Here is a 22238-nt window from a genome sequence, read left to right as displayed (position 1 = left end):
CTCTATCACTTCCGAGTTCAGACACTGTAATCTAGACTTTTTAAGTCCACTTGGACAGATGATCCCATCAAACCTAATTTCTTATGGCTCCCCAAAACATGCTTTCTAGTCCTGTCAGAGTGACGACATACACTGATGACTCTACATTAGATTTCAACCATGGATTTAAGTTTTCCTCAGAACAACTGAAACACTCTGACAGCGAGTACCGAGTGGATAATATCAAAAAAAAGATGTTGTAGAAAAGAAAATATGATATGTGTATCCAAAACAGCCGATGATTTTTGTTCCCCTTTTGTTTTGAATCCGTTGATTGCTACCTGTAACTGCTCGGCTGTCTTCTTGTCATTGTTTCGGTCGCTTTACACGTTTTCAGTGTGACAAGTTGCATGGAAGGCGCAGGGTGCAGCTTAATCTCATCTCCAGCTCTGCCGCTGAACTAGCACATAGTTTTACACGGTTCGCAAGAAGATATGCATCTGGTCTGAATGGAAAATTTCAGTTGACATTCGATACTGCCAGTTTGTGTAAACACTGGTAACTCTGGGGAAAACTTATCTGATTATAAAAGCACCGGCAGTTATGTTCCGTTTCAAAACCGGGTTAGGTTAGGTATCTGTGCATATCAAGCCTTCATCTCTGAGAAAGGGCGGCAGGTAAACAGAGAACTCCACAGCTGACGACATGCATCCAGATGAAGTGATCATCTCATTCTGTTTACCATTTCTGCTCGTACATTAAAAAACAATATCAGGGTGATGTATTTTAAAGACTTCGGATCAAGGGAAAGGCATGGGCAACCTTGCTGCATTATAATTAGGTGCTAAAACAGATTAAACAACAAAGAAAAGGAGGCTAGAAGCAAGAGAATTTGCATCTTGTGGACATGGGGTTGATCACTCGGTATGATCGTGTTATCCAGGCCATGTCTAGAGCAGAAACCTGCCGTGGAGAATCAAGCTTCCCTCCTGCCGGCGACATCTGCACAGCACGTCGTGCTCGTCCAACTCGATCTGCATCGGAAACCCATAGGGCAGCCTTGGTGTTTCCAGTTTCAACGCTGCTGCTACCAGATTGCTAGGCACACCAGACCAATTATAAAAACTTATCAGGTTGTTTCTTATATTCGAGTAGCATGCGGAGACCTGAGGACTAGTAGTATATAGCATGCTAAATCATGTGGCGGCGTTCGTGTGGTCGTTGCACGTCATGGGTAGCACGTCATCACGATCCATACCCTGCATAAACAAAGCCAGGCAGGCGTACTGTATTTTGCAAACGGAACCAAGAACATGTTTGGTCGTTGGGTGTTCAAGCTACCAGACAGCATCAGTTTATGCATTTGGGGCAAATTTGTGCAGAGTTGAGCTGGGGGCACTCTCATTTCGTCGTCCCGTTCCAGAGAGTCTGTCCGATTTGGTCATCCTGACCATTACGAAACCGTAGAACGAAACAGGCCATGATTGAGCCTGTGTGTGCGCAGCTGACGCCCGGGATGCTTGTCAAACTTGTCTAGCTAGCAGCATGGTGCATTTCTCACAAATGAGCCCCATTTCTTAGCCAGTAGAAAACCGTGAGGAGCGATGGCGTCAGGGGTCAGGCAACCGTCGAGCTGACTTTTCGACGCTGTCCTGATTGCTCTCCACCACATCACAGCAGACTTAAGTACTTAACAAGCAGCACGACACGAACCCGGTCTCTAATCACAGTCCTAATTGCATACTGCATTCTTTTTCTTTGGCATTTCTCGCCTCAATCATACTCACCCGAACTAATGAAATGATTGGGATTCTTTTTTCTTCTTTTTTGAGATTATAGATGTTCTTGCCTTCCACGAGAAAACAGAAAAAATGAACAGGGTTTCTTTGGCCAAGCGCTTGCATGTTCTCCTTCGTGAGGTCCATAAGCAGCCTAATAATATGAGAAAAAGGAAACATGCAACCCGCCAAAAACATCGCCTAGAATACTACATCTACCAAAGTACCCATGTGGCCGTCCCAATTACTAGCACGATAGGCAAAAGAAAAATAAAAAACACGAGGGGCAAAACACTGCACTGGCTAGGAACTGAACAAAAACCGTCAGCATCAGCCGCTCGGGCACAGGCAACCGGAGCCAAAACACAAACGCGACACCACACGCAAGAGAACGAAGAGCCAGCAGCAGCCGGGTCCAAGCGACGTCTCTGAACCCGCCTCCCTCCTGAGCCTGAGTAGAGAAACCAGCGCGCGCGCGGCTTGCCCCGCGCCTATAAAATAACGAAGCGTCTCGCTCACCCAGCCGGGGCTTACCAATCACCGGCAGAGCCAGGCAGCCAGCTGACACCACCGTTTCTTGGACCTCTAGCGGGAAGCCGGAGCAGCGATCGGCCGGCATCGTCGTCGCGTCACCGGGGATCGATGGAGGGGCTCATCCCGTTCATCTACAAGGCCATCAAGGAGCGGCGGACGCGGAGCTACTCGCGGTGCAGCTCCACCGGTTCGGCGCTCGGCGGCCGGTTCGGCGCCCGCGTGGAGGACGGCGGCGCCTGGGACAGCAAGCGGTGGGAGGAGGTGCCCGCAGTGGGGAGCGAGATGGCGCACCGCCGGCACCGGTCCCTGGAGGAGCTGGCCGGGGAGGTGGGGGCCTCGCCCGCGTGGCGGCAGCCGGGCGCGCTGCCGAGGGGCCGGAGCATGAGGATCTTCTCCTGCATCGGCGGCATGTGAGGATCGGCGCACGCCGGCGGATCGGAGGGTGAAGGAATTTGCTCGTGTTTCTGCTTAGTTCTGAGGTAGTAGTAGTGGTAAGGAGTAATTGTGCCGTGTTATCCAACTCAAGTGTACATACACATCGATTTGCGAAGGTGCAGATGATGGTTTGCCAATCCATGTTTGTTTGATTGTTCGTTTTTTTAAGGTGTCTTGCTTCTTCTTCTTCTTTTAAGGTGCCCTGCTTCTTTTTCCCGTACATGTACGAATGAAAGTTAAGTGTTTCTCTCAAGAAAAAAATGTGAAATTGAATTTTTAACTGCAGAAGATTCAGAACGAGCATCGTATATTATAACCAGAGGATATTAGGAAAAGGGATGAGCATCATAATGTGCTTGAGGCCATACTGAGCAGGAATTAGAGAATCCGGGTTCACAATCTACGGTGTGTCCAAATTGATTTGTTACTCTTTTCCAGCGTAGGTCGTCCTCCAATCCCATCCATCTTTCTCAGCTCAGCAAAAATCTCTTCAAGAGTAGTAAAATAAACACATCATTTTTTATTAAAAAAAAGAACACAAATCCTGGCCCGATCTCTAAAGTAGGCCTTGTGTTTACAGGCCTGTTCGGTGTAGTGGGCCCTAGTTGATCAATAAAATGATCATATGGTTTCGGGATGGGTTTGGTTTCCACGGGCGAGACTTACGCACGGGCCGGCCGGGCGGAGCTGACGAATCTGGTTTTGCGGCCCGCATAAGCAAATCAAAACTAGGTGCAAAGTGAGTTGGGCAGCAAAGGACACAGACAACCCCGGCCCGCACAGAAAGTAACACTCTTGTGGCGGCCGGCAGCGGCGTGTGAGGAGCAGCTCCAGTGGGCGAACCATGGGGAAGCTCATTTCGCTTTAACCGAACTGACACATTGCAGCTGTCAAACTTTGGGTGTCATACCTCAACGTCGAACTCCATACTCGGTTCGACGCGAGGGAAATAAATACTATTTTTTGTGCGCCCACTACCTGCTCCGCTTGCTCAAAAGGAGAGGGCCGGACGGAAAAAGTTGTACGCGCAGGCCTCACCAACCGATATTGACGCTGTGCATATCGAATCGTAGTTTCGCTCGCTGCGCTGCGCTGGCTTTTGTTGTTCGAACAAAGGACAGTAGAAAGACGAGCGCGGGGCGTGGTCTGTAGCCCGGCAGCCGCTCGCCGCGGCCACGAGGGACCCCGCCCCCTTCGTCCCTATGGCAGAGAATCTCCACGGGTGGTCGGCCGGCCCAAACCATGCGCCCGGGCCGCCCCTCGCTCGCTGTCCCAGCCAGAAGAACAGAACGTCGTGGCGGCGTACGTTGTGCCACCCCGCATCACATCAACCAACCAACCTCATCTATTACTGGGCACTGGCGCTACCGTTTCTATTTTGCCGCGCGCGGCACAGGGGAGGGGAGTCGAGCCGGCCGGGCGGGCGGCCACGAATGAAGGCATGCGGCGCGGCCGCCCGCCCACCGAGGCTGGCTGACAGGCCAGGCGTCGCTGTCGAGGATCTCACGCATCTCGAGGCGTATCTCGCGGCCATGCTCCGGCCGCCAGCCGCCTGGAATTCAACCGTCCATGCCTTTCCGCCAACCTGACTACCTGAGGATGGAGCGCAGATGTAAAACGCCAACAGGCGGCTGTAAAAGTTTTGATTTTTCCTACCAGGAGGTAATGTAAATGGACTGTTGGAACGGCCGGCGATGAATAGACGACCGGTAACCAGGTGTGGCAGTGCAGGGAAGGAACCTTTGCGCCAAAGGGTGTGTTTAGATCCACGAAAAGTTAGAAAAAGTCATATCGAACACTATAGTATACTATAGTACTTTTCGTTTGTTTGTGGTAAATATTGTCCTACCATGACTTAACTAGGTTCAAAAGATTCGTCTCGCAACGTACATCAAAACTATACAATTAGTTTTTTTATTTACCTACATTTAGTAATTTATACATTGGTCATTTGCTATATTTAGGCCCCATTTGGCACACAGGTGAAGGAGAGGAAAACCGTAGGAATGGAAAGACGCAGGAAAGGAAAGCAAGTTCGATTCCTCTGGAATCCCTCCGTCGTTGCTGTGGCTACAGTTTTCTTCCATGAGCTCCAACCGAATGCTACGTTTCCTGTGGCTACAGTGAGACAACGCTCGTTCCTTTGGAATGGTTCCTATGTTTTTCCTCTGCCTTCCAAAGGCACACTGACGTCAGCACATGAATCTTTTCCTATTCCGCACATGAATCTTTTCCTATTCCTTCAATTGCCCCGTGATCCAAAAGGCCCTTTAATGTTTTGATGTGATGGAAAGTTTGAAAAGTTGGGAGGAGTTTGGGGTATCTAAACACACCCAAAGACTCGAGTCGCTGGCCACTGCACTACTGCACTTGACCTTATGTTACGGCAAGGAGCGAACGAGAACCGTCTTTGGGTGTGTTTAGATCCGTGAAAATCTAGTAGAAAAGGTCACATCGGGCACTGTAGCATATTGCAACACTTTTCGTTTGTTTGTGGCAAATATTATTCTATTATATGCTAACTAGGCTTAAAAAATTCGTCTCGCAACGTACATCAAAACTATACAATTAGTTTTTTATTTACCTACATTTAGCACTCCATATATAAATCATTTGTCATATTTAATATTTCGATGTAATTTCGATGTGATGGAAAATTTGGAGGAAGTGAACACAGCCTTTGACTCTTTTCCTTCCCTCGGCCGGGACTCTCTGGGCAGGCGGAAGGGAATCAATCCACAACACAAAACCCCTCCCTTTCCAGTTTCCACACACGCTCTCGTCTTGCTCCAGCGCGCTTTGCACCCTTTTCTCCTACACTTCTTAACAAGCCCCCCCCCCCCCCCCCCCCCCCCACACACACACACTCTCTCTCTAAAACCCTGCTAGCTCTCATCTGGCTGCCAGGCTCAGTTCGCAGGCAATGTCGGCGTTCATGCCCCCGGCGCCGCCGGCCCTCACGGTGCCGGTGGCGTACGGCGTCGGAGGCTCGCCCGTCGAGGGCGCCGCGGGGGGAGGGTCGTACGGCCCGGTGATCGCCATGCTGGCCGTTGTGGCCGTGCTGGCGGCGGCGGCGCTGGCCGTGAGCCGGCTCTGCTTCGGGCGCCGCGCGCTCGGCCAACCCGGCGGCGGCGGCGGCCGCGACCTGGAGGCCTGGGTGGAGCGCACGTGCGGCCCCTGCGTCGGCGCCGCCATGCTCACCCAGGACAAGGAGGAGGTTCCCGGCAGCGTGGCCGCGGCGGCGGCGGAGGCGGAGCCGCCGCCGGTGGGAACGGAGCGCGGAGAGATCACCAGCGTCGCGTCCTGCTTGTAGTAGTAAATCGTTAACCGTTTGGAGTTCGTGTCGAGAATTTTTTATTGGAATGCTGCCAATCTGTAGAAATGCATGCCTCCGTTTAATTTGGAGGCCACCTGATGATGATGAACGCTGGTGATGCTGTTCGAGTTCATAAATGTTGCCTCCAAGAGGGAGCCCTGTTTAGTTGCCATCAGCAAACGCAAAAACACAAAATCTGATAATGAATCTTGCTAATTTAAAGTACTAAATGAATGTATGTATGGTTTGTAAATCGAGAGACGAATCTAATGAGCCTACTTAATCCATGATTTACAACAGTGATGCTACAGTAATCATTCGCTAATTATTGATTAATCATGAATTAATTAGCATCATTAGATTCGTCCCGTGACTTATAACACATCCCAAAAGTTTTGTAAATAGACTTTATTTGATACTTCAAATTGATAAGATTCTTTTACAAATTTTTTTTTTGCATTTACACTTCACGGAACTGGGCCCAAGTTCATTGTTCGTTCTCCTTCATCTTCGGCTCTGTTCGTTTTTCTTTTTCCGGCTTATTTCGGTTTGTTTTGATTTATTTCTTCTCACATAGTACTATTAAATCAGCTAAAATCAGCCGGATTTTAAATAAACCGAACAGCCCCTTCTTCCCCTTAGACTTTGAGTCCCTGCACTGTTCTTCTTCTGGTTCTGGGCTCTCGCGCGGCACTGTCGCCTGTCACTGCAGCTTAGGCTGGGAGCGGCCGCGTCCCGGCGCTTCTGGCCTTGTTTGGTTTTGTAGCATGGTAATGAATAGTAAACTTTGACCGCTAATTACGGTGTCAAACAAAGCCAGTTTATAAAACCAACTTCAGAACCCCCGCGCTAGTGACCCTGCAGAATATAATGAGTACTTTGACCGCGCGATTAGAGGATGGTTACTGTAGCATCACTATGGCTAATTATCAATTAATTACTGTAATTAGATTCGTCGCGAAAAGTTACACACATCCATAAAAAAATTTTACAAATAGACTTCATTTAGTGCTTCATGCATAAAAGATTCTTTTTTCGTTATGTGTGCGTGCTAGAATTCTAACATCGACAAACAAGGCCTCTGTTTGGCATCGGGTGGAGGCGCGGGCGCCAGGCCAGCCTCGATGTGGCAGCCTGCAGGCAGAGCGGCACGTGAGAGGTCAGAGGGCACAGCGTTGACGCCCACGCTCGGCCGCCAAGATGCACGGACTGAGCGCATCCTCTTGAAGTCCCTGCACTGTGCACTGTTCTTCTTCTGGTTCTGGGTTCTCGCGCGGCACTGTCGTCGTCACTGCAGCTTAGAGTGGTGTCCGTACTCCGTACGTGGAGACACGAGAGAGGAGAGAGCAGGAGATCGCGTCCCGGGTGGAGTCGCGGGCGCCAGGCCAGGCCAGCCTCGATGTGGCAGCCCTGCAGGCAGAGCGGCACATGAGAGGAGGTCAGAGGGCACAGCGTTGACTGTCCTCGGTGGCACAGAAGAACTAGCCCGCCACGCCACGCCCGGCCGCCAAGATGGACGGACTGGGCACATCCTATTCAAGATGATTCGTTTTAAGTTGCTGGCCGCCTAAGTGCGTCATGAACACACACAGCTGGTTAGTATCACGTTAATAGCTGTAGGGATTGGGTGCAATGATGCGAAAAAAGGGATTTTATTTACGTGGCTCTAGTTTTTTCATTTTTTTTAAAAGAAAACCCTCCATTTTGGTTTGAGTTCAAATGGTCTGCGATTCCAGTAGCAGAGCAGAGAGGATTGAATGGTTCCCCCAGTCCAGAGAGAGTACCGTGGTCCCTGATGCCTTTTCGAGTCCAGGAGTCGATCCACTTGGCCAGCGCAGCACAGGTATTAATTAGTTAGCCAATTTTAGTGGAAGTTTTATAAAGAGTTTCATGATATTAAATATCATCAATTTTACTGATGTGGTAAAAAGACAGAAAGATGAAGTTTCTTGGGATGTGAGCAGAATTTATCACTATAAAACTTAATAACACGGTTACCTAGTTCTCAATCTAGATATCTGTATCCATAAAACTCCTACTGAAACTGGACTTAGTGACACATAATAATTGATGGTCCTTTTTTGGCCTTTGGGGTTTTGTAACCAAACCTACTTACTAGTTCAAAAATGTCACTTGGATCAAACTAATCGTGCATATATACATGACCTCCCAAAAAGAAAACAAACTAGAGAAGTACTGCTAGACGAGCACACATCGATAGATAATGGCTGCAGGCTTTCAGTCTTTCAGAGATGGTACCTAGCAGGCTTCGTGCACTCTTAACGTCTAGTAAGCCGGTATGGTACTAGCCTACTAGGCTAGTAGCCGTAACAGTGTACAAAGGGATATGGAGCTTAGCAATGGGCCGCATGCTAAACGCCATCAACCTGGTGACAAAGGCCGCTAGCTGTTACCTCTTTGGAGCTCTGGAAAGCAGAGGCTTCTTTGACTGAACGGTTATTTGTCCCGGGCTATATAGTGGAGCATCGACATTCAACCGGCAGTGGTGGTCTGGTCTGGTACTCGTGCCCTGATCTCCTCAACAGTCCTGAGCGGTTCAAATTGATTGCGAATGCGGCTTCTGTTCATGGTGGGTGGTGGGACCCTCCTGAGTTAAGCGAGTACTAGTAATAAGCAGGAGTAGTAATAATCAAGAGAGATGCTGGGCCTACCAGCCTGCAGTCTTAGTCAGATCCAGCAGGTAAGCAGACAGGCCCATGGAGGGCCCGGAGTGAAGCGCTGCTGATGGATCGGATCGGAGCCGGCTCGTGACGCGATTCCGATCTATCAGTGCTGCTGCTGTTGGGTCATGGCGTCAGCAGGGGGTAAATGCTGCAGCCGGGCCCGGGGGAGGAAGATCCAGCCATGTCCGGCCCAGCCTCGGCCTCTCTATCTCGTCCTCCAATCTCCACGCCTTCTGGGCTTGATGCATGTGTCATCCGCCGCGGATTGTGGGCGCAGAGCAGGTGTCAGATACAAATCTTAGGGGCGAAAGGAGGAGCGCCTGAGGTCCGGAGTTCGACTCTTCGTGAGAGCGATTTTTTTAGAATTTAATAACGTTTGTGTTTTTAATGGTAGGCGACGTTCCCATCGACAGTGGGACTGCGGGGGTGTCTATGGTGACTTCGTCAATCTCGAGAATTTGCCGACTCAGTCTCTCGGAGGTGCTCATAGGGGTAAGGTTGCGTGCGTGTATTCATAGGGATGAGTGTGCGTGTGTGTTTGTGAGCGTCTGCGTTTGTACTGTGTTTCTAAAAAAATGTCAGGGGTCACACGTATGGCTGACAGTCAAATCATCACACAATGTGCAATGATTATTTTTATTTAAGATTTTTTGTTTTGGAACGATTTTTTTATGAAAATTATTCCGCAACAAAAAAATTATTCTAGAACAATTTTGGTTGGATTACACATGTAGACTGATTTGTAATACCAGTTTAGACTCAAAATATAAAATCTAGAGTAGAATAATTTTAATGTGATAAATCTGCTGGGTGACTCCAACAACGCCCGGTGTCAGCTAGCATAGGCATATACTTGCAGGCCCGTGTTGCTCGGCCCCAAAGAGCAGCGCGGCACGGGTATACTTGTCGAGGGCCTGTCACCCTCACCCGTCTTGCATACTCCGTACAGCATTCACGCAGTAACATTCCTTCGACTGTCACGTGGACTATTCCTCTACTAGTCCTAATCCAAATCCGGATCCCCGAAGGTCCAACCTTCATATCGATCGCTCCATATCCACGTTTAACGCGTTCATAGTGACGAGTGTAAAATTTCAAAAAAAAAAAACCCACGCAAACATGCTAGTGTATCATGCATGCGAAATAGTGAGAGGACGTATGTTCTCCTTTTGGTACATGTTACACGCTCAGGCCTCGGACCCGCGAAGCATCACTCGTCGTATCGTTAGGAAACATGGACGCGTCACGCGAGATCTCCAAAGCGTTATGCGCAACTGGCTAGCTGCTCCGAAACGAGCCATTCAAACTGGGAATGCCAAGATACATCCGTACCGGGGCACGGTACAGATGTGATCTTTCCCGATCGTCTAGCTTCACGTCAACGCGTGCTTCTTCGACCCCGCATCGCCAATCAGCCGTGGACCGGACCGTCCACTGTGGAAGGAGTATGTATACGCGCGCGACCCGGCACCCCCCACCCCGGACCATGCAAGTACTATGCGACACCAGCCAGGACACAGGAAGCTTCGGGTGCTCGGTTGGTGCGGCGCACGCACGTCATCCCGTCAGCGGCGGCAGAAGCCGGCGCACACGCCATCCTGTCCCCCGGGGATTATCCATCGATTTCTAGTAATAGGCGGCTCTGATCGGTTCGGCGGCGACGACGACGGCGAGCACGTCGTCGTCACCCGTCGGAGCCCATGCGCGTGACGCAGGTGCGACCGATCCGCCGCGCCGGATCGGGGATCGCAGCGTGCGGAAAAAAGGAGTGGACATGGGCAAAACGTGAGATGCGTGCGTGAACTTTCCTTTACTGATGCGTGGAGTAGTAGTTCTCAAGGAATTCTACAACGGGAGAGAGAGGGAGGGAGGGAGACAGAGGTTGGATTCTTCTTCCTGAAGGAGAATAATAAAATCAAGCTTTATTATATCTCTTTTCTTTTTGTTCATCAGTAGAATATGTTGGTATAAGAAACACGAAACAGCACGGTGTTCGTTCATCTGGCATCTGATTCCTGCATTCAGGTCACTTTTTTTTTATATATAACAGGAGGGATTAGATCACCACTGCATTTGGATCGCATTCATGGGATCAGTCAATGAATGAATTGCAGCTACATGGCTCGACCGTATCCAACTTATTATCTGATCAGCAGGTTACAATGGAAATTCTTCAGCCAAAAATCCTAGCTAATCTGATACTAATTAGCAGCAATTTATGTACTAATGTACGCTGGTAATCTAAGCCTCCCCGCGGGAGCAGCGTCAGCGCAGCGAGCCGACGAGGTGGCTCTGCGCGTCGAGCGGGACGAACGCGAGCGCGGCGAGCACGGCGAGCAGGCCCACGGGCACGAGCAGCAGCAGGAACGGCGGCGGCGACAGCGGCGGCAGGACGAGCGGCAGGAGCGCCAGCGACGCGGCCACGAGGAGGAACGCCATCGCCAGCTCCGCCGTGAAGTACGAGTACCCCGGCAGCGGCGGCGCGGGCGGCGCCGCCGCAGGCCCCCGGTGGCCCGCCCCCTGCGGCTTGCGCTCGGCGCAGTGCGCTGCCACCGCTCCCTTCCGGTGAGGCCCGCTCCTCCTTCCCGACCTCCTATCCATCGTGAACGGACGGGGGAACTCGATGTCTGACGACGACGATGATGCTTGGATCAAGAAGCAGAGCTCAGGCCCGGAGCTGCGGATCGCAAAGCTCATTAAGATCACCGGGCTGTAAGTTTAGCCCCGAATGACGAGAACCCTCTCGGATCAGCAGTCGAAGGGAACAAGCTGGTCGCCTAGGACTCTAGGAGGAGAAGGCTGCGGAGGAGCGGGAGCTGAGGTAATATACTGGTACTCCAAGTTGGGTCGGGCGGCTGCTTGCTCGCTACGCACACGCACAGATGAAGCAGGTTCGTTGAACGAACGACGCGGTGTCGTGAGCAGGCCAGCAGGGCATGTGCTCCTGCTCCGCGCATAGGCAGCTGCAGAATTTGACCTCGTATTCCATGAACCGTCAGGCGCCAGTCGGGTCGCCGCCGGACGGGCGAGGAGGACAGGGAGATCGGCGTCGGGATCAGAGCACGGGGGGGGGGGGGGGGGGGGGGGGGGGGGCGGGGGGGTTGCGGCTGCCCGAGCCCCGAGAGATCGCGGTGCCGGTGCAGGTGCGGCGTATATGGCCGGCGCGGCGCGGCGCGGCGCGGGGGTATGAATGGTAGCAGGAGTTGGTTGGTTGCGCGCGTCGTCGCGGCGGCGTGGGATGCCGGCCGGGTGCGCGCGCGGTTGTTGGTCGCCTTTTGGTCCGCGGACTCGACCGCCCGCCCCGGCCCCCTCGCGTGCCACGAGCCGCGGCCGACAGGTTCGGCGCCGGCCCGGCCGGCCGCCTGCAGGTTCAGTGCTCGGACGCTCGGGGAGCTCCGTGTTCGTCCCCCCTGGATGAATGAGGACAGGACACGCAGACCGCAGCGTGCACCGTGACTGCCTTGCCCGAATCGTGTCCCTTTCTACTTCCGGAATCCGGATGCTGATTGATGATCGTGCGTCCGCCCGTGGCTTTGCCGACGTCGATGCAAGAGGCAGCCTGAGCGGTGGACGGACTAGATGAGATAAGTCGAGGCTGTTCGGATGATCTAGTGAATAGTGCTCGACTGGTAGAATAAATAGTATTATGTGAGAGGAGATAAGTCGAGACAAGTCGAGACAAGCCGAGATTGGATCAGCCGAACACGCTGGAAGATCCGCAGCACTATCGCCACAGCTTGTTGTAATAATAATAAAAAAAGAAATACTGCATCCGCTAGACGTCAAAAATACTGCAGCATAAAAAATACTTGAATTTTTTTTTGAGTGAGGAAAAATACTTGAAATTGGTAGCAGCCGCCTGCCGCATGGGCCGCCCGCAATTCAAAGCCCACCAAAGGAGTACTAGTCTCTAACCCTTCGGCCCCAATATGAGAAAAACCTGGCTCGGCTCACACGCCGCTCGCTGTCGCTCCCCGGCGCCGCCGCCGTCGACCTCTCGGGCACCTCCTCGCCGTCGTCGGGGCCGTGATATACCGCGTCCCTCGCCGTCACCGCCGCCGCTCAGCTACACGCGGCAGCACCTCCACGCCCGCGCGTGCCCCGGCTACGAATACTAAGGTCTGATTCATCAGCGGAGCCAACTAAGGCCAGAGTCTACAGGGCCCCCGGCGAGCAAGAGCCAAGAGCTGCCCCAATCGTCGCCCGCCTCCCCACTGCCCTGTAGCTTCTGCAGGCTGCAGCAGCAGGGGGAGGACACCATGAAGCTCGACGTGAACGCCCTGCGCTACCTCACCAAGGACGACTTCCGCGTCCTCACCGCCTTTCAGATGGGCATGCGCAACGTAAGATACTCGAAGGCCCCTGCATCCCAGTCTCTCTTCCGGTTACATATTATGCCTGTGAGAGGTTACCCGCTTCCGTTCCTCACGTTAGCCCTCCGGTTTGGACTGATCGCAGCACGAGATTGTCCCAGCTGAGCTTGTTGACAGGATCGCTGGACTGAAGTAAGCCGGTTTTGTTACAAATCGCGCAATTTGTGGCTGATACTTGAGCATATGCCTGTGTATGCTAGTCTTAGATGTTAACAAGTATGTTTCCTGTTATATTCCAAACGTTTATTTTGAGATGTAATTGCAATTTTAGCATGTGAATTGGAGAGGTATTACTGCTGCTATTTGACCTTGCACACTATACCAAGGATTTTTAGTTTTTGGATGGCTCGCAACTTGCAGTTTGTGGTGCTCAGTTAGGTGGATAATATTCTTACCGTAATGATATCCTTTATGCTTATCTTTTCTGTAGCGTAAATGAAATTATATATGTTGCACTGGTACTTTACCATACATTTTTGTGCTGAAAAACTAATTAGTCTAACATGGAATCTTCAAGCTGCTAGTGTTTACTCTTAATGTTTACTGTTGATCTGCCATTGAACAAATGAAACTATTGGTTGCCGGGTGGAATATATTTGTATTTACCTCAGTGGAATATGTTCTTTATGTTTTGTAAATATAGGCATGGTGGCACATACAAAGTGCTGCGGGATCTTTTGAAGAACAAATTGGTGCACCATGATGCCACTAAATGTGAGTGTATGGGTGGTTCGTTCTGATTAAGCAACTTTTGGTTGGTTGCACTTTGGCACAACTTGTTTTGTTGTTTTATTGGTTCCGTTCCAGACAGATGATGGATATCGGCTCACCTATCTTGGATATGTCTTCCTTGCCATTAAGACTTTGGTTAATCGAGGAGTTTTTGCTTCGGTTGGCCGTCAGATTGGTGTTGGAAAAGAGTCTGGTTTGTCACTCTTAGTGTTTAGTTTCTGTTTTAGTAATGTGGCAAAGGTCATAAGAAGTTATTTCTAATATCTCTGTGATACACAGATATATTTGAGGTTGCCACAGAGGATGCTACAGTGCTTGCCATGAAGCTCCATAGGTTGGGCAGGACATCTTTTAGGGCTGTGAAATCTAAGCGTGATTATCTGAGGCATCGAAGGAGCTTTAATTGGCTGTACCTCTCACGACTTGCAGCCTTGAAGGAATTTGCCTTTATGAAGGTTTTTTCCCCCTCATTATAACTCTATTAACTCAATCTGAGCTATGTGCTCTTTTGATTTACCTTTTTGCCCGGTTATCCTTGACTCCTTATATTTCCAGGCTTTAGGAGACCATGGTTTCCCTGTTCCAACTGCTGTGGATTGCAATCGGCATTGTGTGATCATGTCACTTGTTCAGGGATATCCTCTGTAAGCATATATTTACCATCCGTGGATTCTTATATTAGTTAAGAGTATGTTCCTTCGTGCAGAGCCTGATACAAGCTGCTTTATGTTATGTAGGGTTCAAGTGAAAGAGTTACAAAATCCAGATGATGTTTTTGACACAATTCTTGGCCTTATCGTTCGTTTGGCAGAGCATGGGCTGATACATTGCGACTTTAATGAGTTCAATATCATGGTATTTTTTTTCCTTTTCCTTTCCCAGTTTGTGATTTAGAATTTTTAAATCCTTGACCATTCATAGAACCAAAACTTGGTAGAACCAAAACTTGCATGGATAAAGATATTATGGAGCAAGAGTTCTTCTTCTTCAAAAAAGAACCAAAGCTGGAACCATCCTTTTGAATAATTGTTAGGTGCTGCTTGCCAGCACTAGCTCTGTAATATAGTATACAACATTACTACATATGGTATTTTTTTAATCTTTGTGTATAATTATTTTCATCAATGGCAATGTCATGCAGATTGATGATGATGAAAAAATTACGGTTATTGACTTCCCACAGATGGTATCTGTTTCTCATCGTAATGCGCAAATGTATGTATCTTACTCAGATAACAAGCATGATTGTGCCGTGTATTTTTTTTTTAAATGGATTTTGCATTTGCAGGTTTTTTTGACCGAGACATTGAGTGTATCTACAAGTTTTTCAACAAGAGGTTTGTAGTATATGCAAGAAAGTTTCAACTTATCCTAATTCGGTACTGAATAATTTTTTTATTGAGATTTCTATTCTTCCTGTTAGGTTCAATCTTACATCAGAGAAAAATGAAGAACAAGATGGATCTGAAAGTGATGGTGAAGGGAATAGCAGGCCATCCTTTTTGTCTGTGAAAAAGGCTGCTGGTTCCTTGGACAAGGAACTAGCTGCCAGTGGATTTACCAGGAAGGAGCAAGTGGAGATGGAGAAGGTTGGCCAGATGTTTCGGCAAATTTGTTATTCATGCATATATTTATAGATTTTTGTTACAGCTTAGTTTTCTGATACTTCTTTTTTTGCAACCTTTGCTTACAGTACATTGATGAAGATGCTGAAGGACATGATTCCCGCTCAGATGATGACGACGACGAGGAGGGGGTTGGTGATGCTGTGCCTATTGATTCCTTGAAGATAGGCCAGGTATATCTGGCTGAGATAATTTGAATATGGGTAAACCGTACCCGTAAGTCTAGATAGTGATGAGCCTGATTCCTTGAATATGCGTAAACTGTTATTGAAATGTATTTTGATGGTGTTTCTCAGGACCATATTGATGAGCCTGATTGTAATCTTGCCTCAAGGGATTCAGGTGTACCTGGAACTTTTTCTGAAGAGGTTAGTCATCTATCCATAAGAATGAATAAACAAACTTTTATTGCCTTTTTTTGCTTACATTTCTTCACTGTGCAGCATGGAAAAAGTTGTAGCGGTGAGAACAGATTGGAATGTTCTCCCTCCGGTAGCAATGGGGATGCTAAGGAACCGCTTGAGTCAGAGGGCATGATGTTTTCCCAGGAAAATGACGATAATGAAGGTATCTCGTTGGATGACGATGATGATGAGGAAGATGCGGAACTCACAAAAAAATTAAACAAGCAAAGGAAAAAGGCAATCGCTGCTGCCCATGGGCGGAGAAGGCCCGTGTCCTCCAGGAATGCCTACAAGGACAAGGGGAAGGGCACCATGAATTCCAAAATCCAGAGGCAGGTGTGCAAGTGGTGAATAGAATCAACTCTGGCATTTTCCCCCCTGTTGTACCTTTTGTGCACGGTTCTGACGAGATCAACTAAGTGATGCTTTCTATTACTGAATCTTCGCTGTGTTAGTATTTCCTTTTCCTGAGGAACAAAACCCAGCAGCGTCTGTTCCTTTTCCCAGTCTTTTAGTTTTTCAGAAGCATCGCTGACCCCCACTGTGAATTTCTGTCCTGGTTTCTGGCTTCGTGCGTTCGCCGGCGACGGCGAGCCGTGAATCGGCAATACACTACACAAGGCTCCGCGTCTCCGATTCCTGAACTAGCTCATCGCCTCCATCAGCACAAAACTACTGAAAGGTCCTCACTTCATAACATGCCTCGAGTCATAAATCCAAAGCCTACAAACACCATACCAGAGCACCCGTTCTAGCCATCAGACACTAGTTATGAGTTATCTAACAAACACTGACGGCTCGCGTAAGCCGCGCACATGAGGACACTTGCATCTTCTGACGGTCTCCCAAATTTTCTGGGCGCTGGATGGCACTAGACTTCACTGCCATTGCCGCCGGTGCTGCCTCCTTCGAGAGCGGCGGCCCGCCTCATCAGCTCGAGCCTCGCAGACGGATGCGCCGACCCGGCCGCGCCGCCGCCGCCGTTGCTGTTCCTGAGCGCTTTCCTCTTCTTGGCCTTCTGCGCCCAGCCCACGAGGCTCTGCTGCACGTGCTCGTCGAAGATCTCCTTCTTGAAGAAGGTCCCCATCTTTGCAAACAAGGAAGTAGTTAAGGCCATGTTTCGTTTGGTGTTTTTGAATCGCCAAAACGGTGGTCAGGACGTTGTGGGGAGTATTGGCACACAGCCACGCACCTGGGTGACAATTGCATACAGAGGCAAGGTGCTGTAGCTGCAGAGGAGTTGGATGATGGCCCTGCAAAGTTAACATCATGAGCCTGAAACATGTTGATGGCTCTTCGACTGTCTGAAATGGGATGGGTAGCTAGAAGGTATGTGAATTACCCGACAACGAGCCTCGGCACGATGAATGGGACGTGGTCCATGATGCAGGAGTTGAAACCGTAGGTGGTCTTGCAAAGAGAGAAAAGAATCAGCTGTGAGCTTTTTAACCTTAGTTATTTTGTTCGCTGCGGAGTTCAGTTGCGCTTACGAGAATCCAGAAGAAGAAGGCAATCTCAAACGCGTTCTGGAAAAGGATGAAGTGGATCAGGTACAAGATGATTTTTGGCCGTCCAAACCAGAAGTGTTCATCTGACGGATTGACGACCAAGTCGCCCTCGATTGCGGAGTGCTTCTCGGCAACCTCAATTGCCAGCTGAGTTATGACATGCTCTAGCTTGGTGCCAACAGCCAGCAGAAGCTGCAAGAAGCAGATAGCAGATAAAGAAGTTCCCATTTCCCAATAAGTTCAGTCTCAAATCAAGGGTCAAATTCAAGCTTGATCTGAAATTTGACCAAATTAAGTTTGCAGTTTCAAAGATACTCATTTAGTTAAAACACTTACAAGAAGGGGAATGAAAGAGATCCAAAAGTAAGTATGCCAACCTGTAGATTTATGATCATTAACATCAGAGGCACTGGATAATATTAGTTTACAGTGAATAGAAGCAAAAGTACAGTAAACAAGCAGTTGAAAAGCTGTGATGTACAGAAGTGAAGACAGATGGAACTCACCATTGACATTCAGCAACATGAATACCACAACGAATATCCACAAGTACCAGCTAAGTGAGCAAAGAAAAGGCAAGATAGTTAAGTTTATCAACTGTGCTCAACAACTGCTAGCACATGAACTGAAAATGTATAAATTTGCTGACTGGAGTACCTAATGCCAACCACCTTCTTAAAATCAGCCTCCAAAGCTCGTAACATGTATCTGTGGAAATCAAATTTTGGGTTTGCCTGGCAATGTGTCTGCAAGAAAAAATTGTCGCCTGTTATAATTGGGAAGGAACAAAAATTATGCTTATAGTTATGTACTTATGTTATCCTTACCATGATGAAGCCAAGTCGCATTGTAATGTAGTCTGATTTAGTAACTGATCCATAAAACTGCTTAACAAAAGAATGCTGAAAGTAAAAGCTTAATGAGTTGGTCAAACAGATACTTGATAATTAGTGCCATGTAAAAATTCATTAATAACGCAGCAATGAAAAATTACTTGTATGTAGTATTAAGCATTTAAATGTATTTTCGTTTGGGGTTATTACTAAAAAAACATTATTTGGAAGTTATTCAATATAATCCACTGATAAGTGAAGTGGAACCGTGTAAGAGGGACTACAGGAAAACAGCAGCCTAGTCTGTCCAGCGACTAAAGTTAACCAGATTGTATGAAGAAAGGCATATTGTTAGCTTAAGAAATACTCGGATGTGGTTCGTACAGAAGATACATTTGTTTCACTAAAAGCAACATGAGATTCCATTTCTTACCAGCCAGCTCAATATTGCCGAATCTCTGCCAATACCCTTGAAATGTTCCCTGATAAATTCACACTGATGCACATAGGTCACCTTCCTTTGCCCTGCAGTTCCATAGGATCGTGCCAAAAAGGCAGCCTTAATGTTTTTCATTAACTCGTTTAGAGAAGGACAGTTGCTACTTGCTACCAGAACACCAAGCATATCATCTGACAAACAATTTCTGTAGCAAACAAGATACTACCTACCATTTTCTGTAGAATCCTTCTGAAATTCATCCTCCCAGTGTTTCCATTGACGAATCTGAGTAACAAGATAGAGTTAAAATCATTTGAAACCAAAAGATTAATACACACACGGAGGATTAGAAGAATTTCAATGATACTTACCCTCGCGGTTCCTAAAAGCATAGTCAAAACACAGAAAATCACATGTGCAATGGCCAGAATGAAAATGAAGATATGCAACTGATGTAGTGCTTCTACTGACAGCAAAGGAACTTCTCCCTGTTGACAAAGATGGTGGAGTTAGAACTAAAAACTTGGGTCCCTTATAACCTTAGCTTTATTGCTCCATAATGTCACATATTCTCATGTTTTGAAAGAAAAGTTTCAGGCACATAGGAATTGTATCATAAAGAAATATCATGATCACCGACTATCTCTGTCCCTTACACTGAGCAAGGCAGAACGACTAATCCCAGAATGGAATACAAGAATGCTGCTATCAGTAGATAGCACATGACAAAGTTTGCTATTTTTTAATGGAAAATCTGTAAGAATATACTACTTAATCTAATTTTCTATACTGTGAGGCTCCCTATAATTTTCATTGGATAATATAGCCAATACAGCTGCACCTGAGGGAACCCACTACGAGTCCCTCTTGTCTTACACACTAAAACAGCAATTAGGAAATAAAGAAAGACCACCCATGTGCAATAGTAAGTTCCCGACGACCAGCAGCATGCTACATCAAGCACGAGTCATATGAATACAGATGCTAGCAAATGAATGATGCAAGCTAGCAAATTTCAGGATGGCTTGCCAATGATTGGAAGCTTAGGCTGCTATAACAAGTACTCGATTGAAATAGCACGAAGCAACAGGTGTTGTTATCATCTCATGCACCTTCTTTTGGCAATGCTGGACCGTTGTCCCACCCTCGGTAAGCAGACGCCGACGGGTGAGGCCTAAAATTCCAGCAGCAAGACCATGAGCCTCCGAGGGGCTCAGCTCTGCCTGTTCCTTAGCGTTATGGCATGGGAGCATGTAGATGGTCCACTCTGGAGGAATGCAGGTCCTCTGGATCATCCCTTGGGACACCGTCAGGAGCAGGGAGATGAACCCCAGAAGCATCAGTTCTGCAAAATCGCATCGGTTATATTGAGGGAAGCTGTTGAACCCTACTGCAGCATCACAGTCACAGTCACAGCTTGATCTGAATGTAGAAATGAGCAGGGGAATCAAGTTTTGTACTGAAGATGAACAAAGCTCCTAGTTTTCTGACAGAAGCCTATAAACCCCAGCTTCGCCTGAACTGAATATCACCTGAAAGGGCAGGCTAAATGGAAGAAAAGAACAGATCGATCGATACCTTCTTTGACCTTGAGGAGGGCCTCGAAGAGCGCCTTCTGGTTCTTCCCCTTGAACGTCTGCCCTCGCAGCGGTCACCACCAGTCAAGGTGCAGCATTAATTAATTCAGGAGGGAGACGAGCGACGCGTTTAGATTTCATCAGAAACGCAAGGAAACACCAATCGGTTACCTTGCCGAGGTAATGCAGGCACCTCTCGGCGGCGAGGGAGACGACGACGATGAGGGAGCAGACCCCCGCCACGATCCACGTCGGCGTGAACTCCAGCGCCGTCGACTCCGATTCCCCGCCGCCACCCGCCATTCCCCACCTCTCCCTCTCCCTCTCCCTCTCTCTCTCTCTCTCTCTCCCCCGCCTCCCTCCGGCACCGTACCCTGGGCCCGGTGTTCTGCCCTTGCAGCTGCAGATGCTCAGCACGGCGCCGGGCGGTAGTGGTAGTGGAGTGGTTCGCCTGCAACGCGGCAGCGAGCGAGGTTGGTTTGGCTTCGCTGCTCTGCTCGGAGCGCGGCGCCTTGTCTTGTCGCTAGCAGTTAGCACAACGTACGACGGTTCGAAACAACGCGCATTACTTCACACATAGTGGCAATTAATTAGGCCGGGCTGGCGCGCGGAATCGCTCACGGCGGCGCCCGGCCGCTGGCACGGCCACCGGCAGCGCGGCGCCGCGCCCAGCTGCTCGCTGCCAGTAGCCGAGGGCCAGCACGGGTCCCATTCATCTCGAGAGATCACCAGGGTTTTATTTCCCAACCGGAAACCGGTTACCGCCGCCCTCCGGTACCGGTTTACTGGACCGGTTAGGCCGGTAACCGGTGGAAACCGGTTGAATTCAAATCCAAATTAAAATAAATTCAAATTTTCCCGTGCAACCGGTTCCGACCGGTTTACCGGCCGGTTTGACCGGTACCGGCCGGTTTTACCGGTTTGAAATTCAAAAGCTCCCGTGCAACCGGTTTACCGGCCGGTTTTACCGGTTTACCGACCGGTTTACCAGCCGGTTTGACCGGTTTGATCGGTGGGCCTTCATGGGCCGGCCCATTTTTTTTCTTTTTCTTTTTTGATTTAACTTTAAATTCTCACAAACTATACTAAATGAATGAATTTTTTAGAAAATTTGACACCATTAGATTCATCACACCTTGAAGTATTTTTAGAAATTTTTTAGGAATTTTTCATTTTTTGAATTCAAATTTAAAATTTGAATTTTGACCGGTTGGGTACCGGCCGGAACCGGAACCGGACCGGACCGGTTTAACCGGTCAAACCGGACCGGTTCCCACCGGTTAGGTTAACCTTGGAGATCACCACGGCGGCTCCTGTAGCTACGGTGGTGCCGGCCAGCCTTTGCATTTGTCATTCGTTATCGTGCGCGTCCCACTCCCGTCCCGTTGCTGTGTTTCCATGGCTGCTCGCAGTCAAGGAGAGGGGACAAGACTGTGACGGGGGCGTCGTCGGTGAGGTGATGTGAAGGGTGAGTGGGTGACCTGGCCTACGGGCTGCCTCGCTGAGGAGAGAAAGCTGACACCGGATGAACGGTCAGGAACTTGATTTCTCTTCGTGCCGTGAGCCGTGAGAGAGAAGAAAAACCAATCAACTCCATGAATAGTACGAGTGCAGAACGGAAAAGGGGAGGAAATTCGTGCGATTAATCGATGGGTTGGGATCCAGCAGCAGGTGACAACAGTTGCTACTGGTCCTGGAAAAAGGAATCGTAGGACAGGGTGCAGTGCCCATTCATTTCGCTGACTCTGATAGACTGATAGAGTATCTCCTGGACGATCAGAGCAGCCAGCAGGCAGCAGATTTTTTTATTTTAATTTTTTTAATCTAATATTTTAATAATAATCCATCCAGATCTAAATTTCCAAGAACTAGTCCTTTTAGTCGCGCAAATTACTGTGATGCGACTCCCTGAAGAGTCATGCCACATGTTTCGGCGCGACCGAGCTGCCACGCTGGCACACGCGTGCCAGCAAGTCTAACGTGGCAAGGCTGAGTCGCGCCACAAGCTTTGGCGCGACTGA

General features: G+C 48.9%; 3 protein-coding genes and 1 pseudogene across 3 annotated transcripts; 2 read left to right on the top strand and 2 right to left on the bottom strand.

The window, feature by feature from the left end:
- The first annotated feature begins 2266 nt into the window (after nt 1-2266).
- LOC120708926 lies at nt 2267-2916 on the top strand. Its single transcript, XM_039994361.1, has one exon. The coding sequence runs from the start codon at nt 2400-2402 to the stop codon at nt 2703-2705; it is 306 nt and encodes a 101-aa protein (XP_039850295.1). The 5' UTR covers nt 2267-2399; the 3' UTR covers nt 2706-2916.
- Nucleotides 2917-10718: 7802 nt separating this feature from the next.
- On the bottom strand, nt 10719-11789 carry LOC120710801 (protein ORGAN SIZE RELATED 1-like). The gene has a single exon (XM_039996377.1). The coding sequence runs from the start codon at nt 11421-11423 to the stop codon at nt 10992-10994; it is 432 nt and encodes a 143-aa protein (XP_039852311.1). The 5' UTR covers nt 11424-11789; the 3' UTR covers nt 10719-10991.
- An 860-nt stretch (nt 11790-12649) lies between these two features.
- Nucleotides 12650-16366, top strand: LOC120708925 (annotated as a pseudogene).
- A 167-nt stretch (nt 16367-16533) lies between these two features.
- Nucleotides 16534-20840, bottom strand: LOC120708924 (MLO-like protein 1). Its single transcript, XM_039994360.1, has 14 exons — nt 20389-20840; nt 20219-20276; nt 19753-19985; nt 19012-19128; nt 18871-18925; nt 18635-18726; nt 18196-18270; nt 18026-18114; nt 17875-17924; nt 17705-17745; nt 17351-17560; nt 17203-17270; nt 17053-17113; nt 16534-16947 (listed from the first exon to the last, which is right to left on the bottom strand). The coding sequence occupies exons 1-14, from the start codon at nt 20518-20520 to the stop codon at nt 16732-16734; spliced, it is 1497 nt and encodes a 498-aa protein (XP_039850294.1). The 5' UTR covers nt 20521-20840; the 3' UTR covers nt 16534-16731.
- Nucleotides 20841-22238: the final 1398 nt, after the last annotated feature.

This window comes from Panicum virgatum, chromosome 5K (assembly GCF_016808335.1).
Source record: "Panicum virgatum strain AP13 chromosome 5K, P.virgatum_v5, whole genome shotgun sequence".
In the NCBI taxonomy this organism is placed as follows: Eukaryota; Viridiplantae; Streptophyta; class Magnoliopsida; order Poales; family Poaceae; genus Panicum; species Panicum virgatum.
Note: the sequence above shows the minus strand (reverse complement) of the source record. Positions and strands in the feature narration are given on the sequence as shown.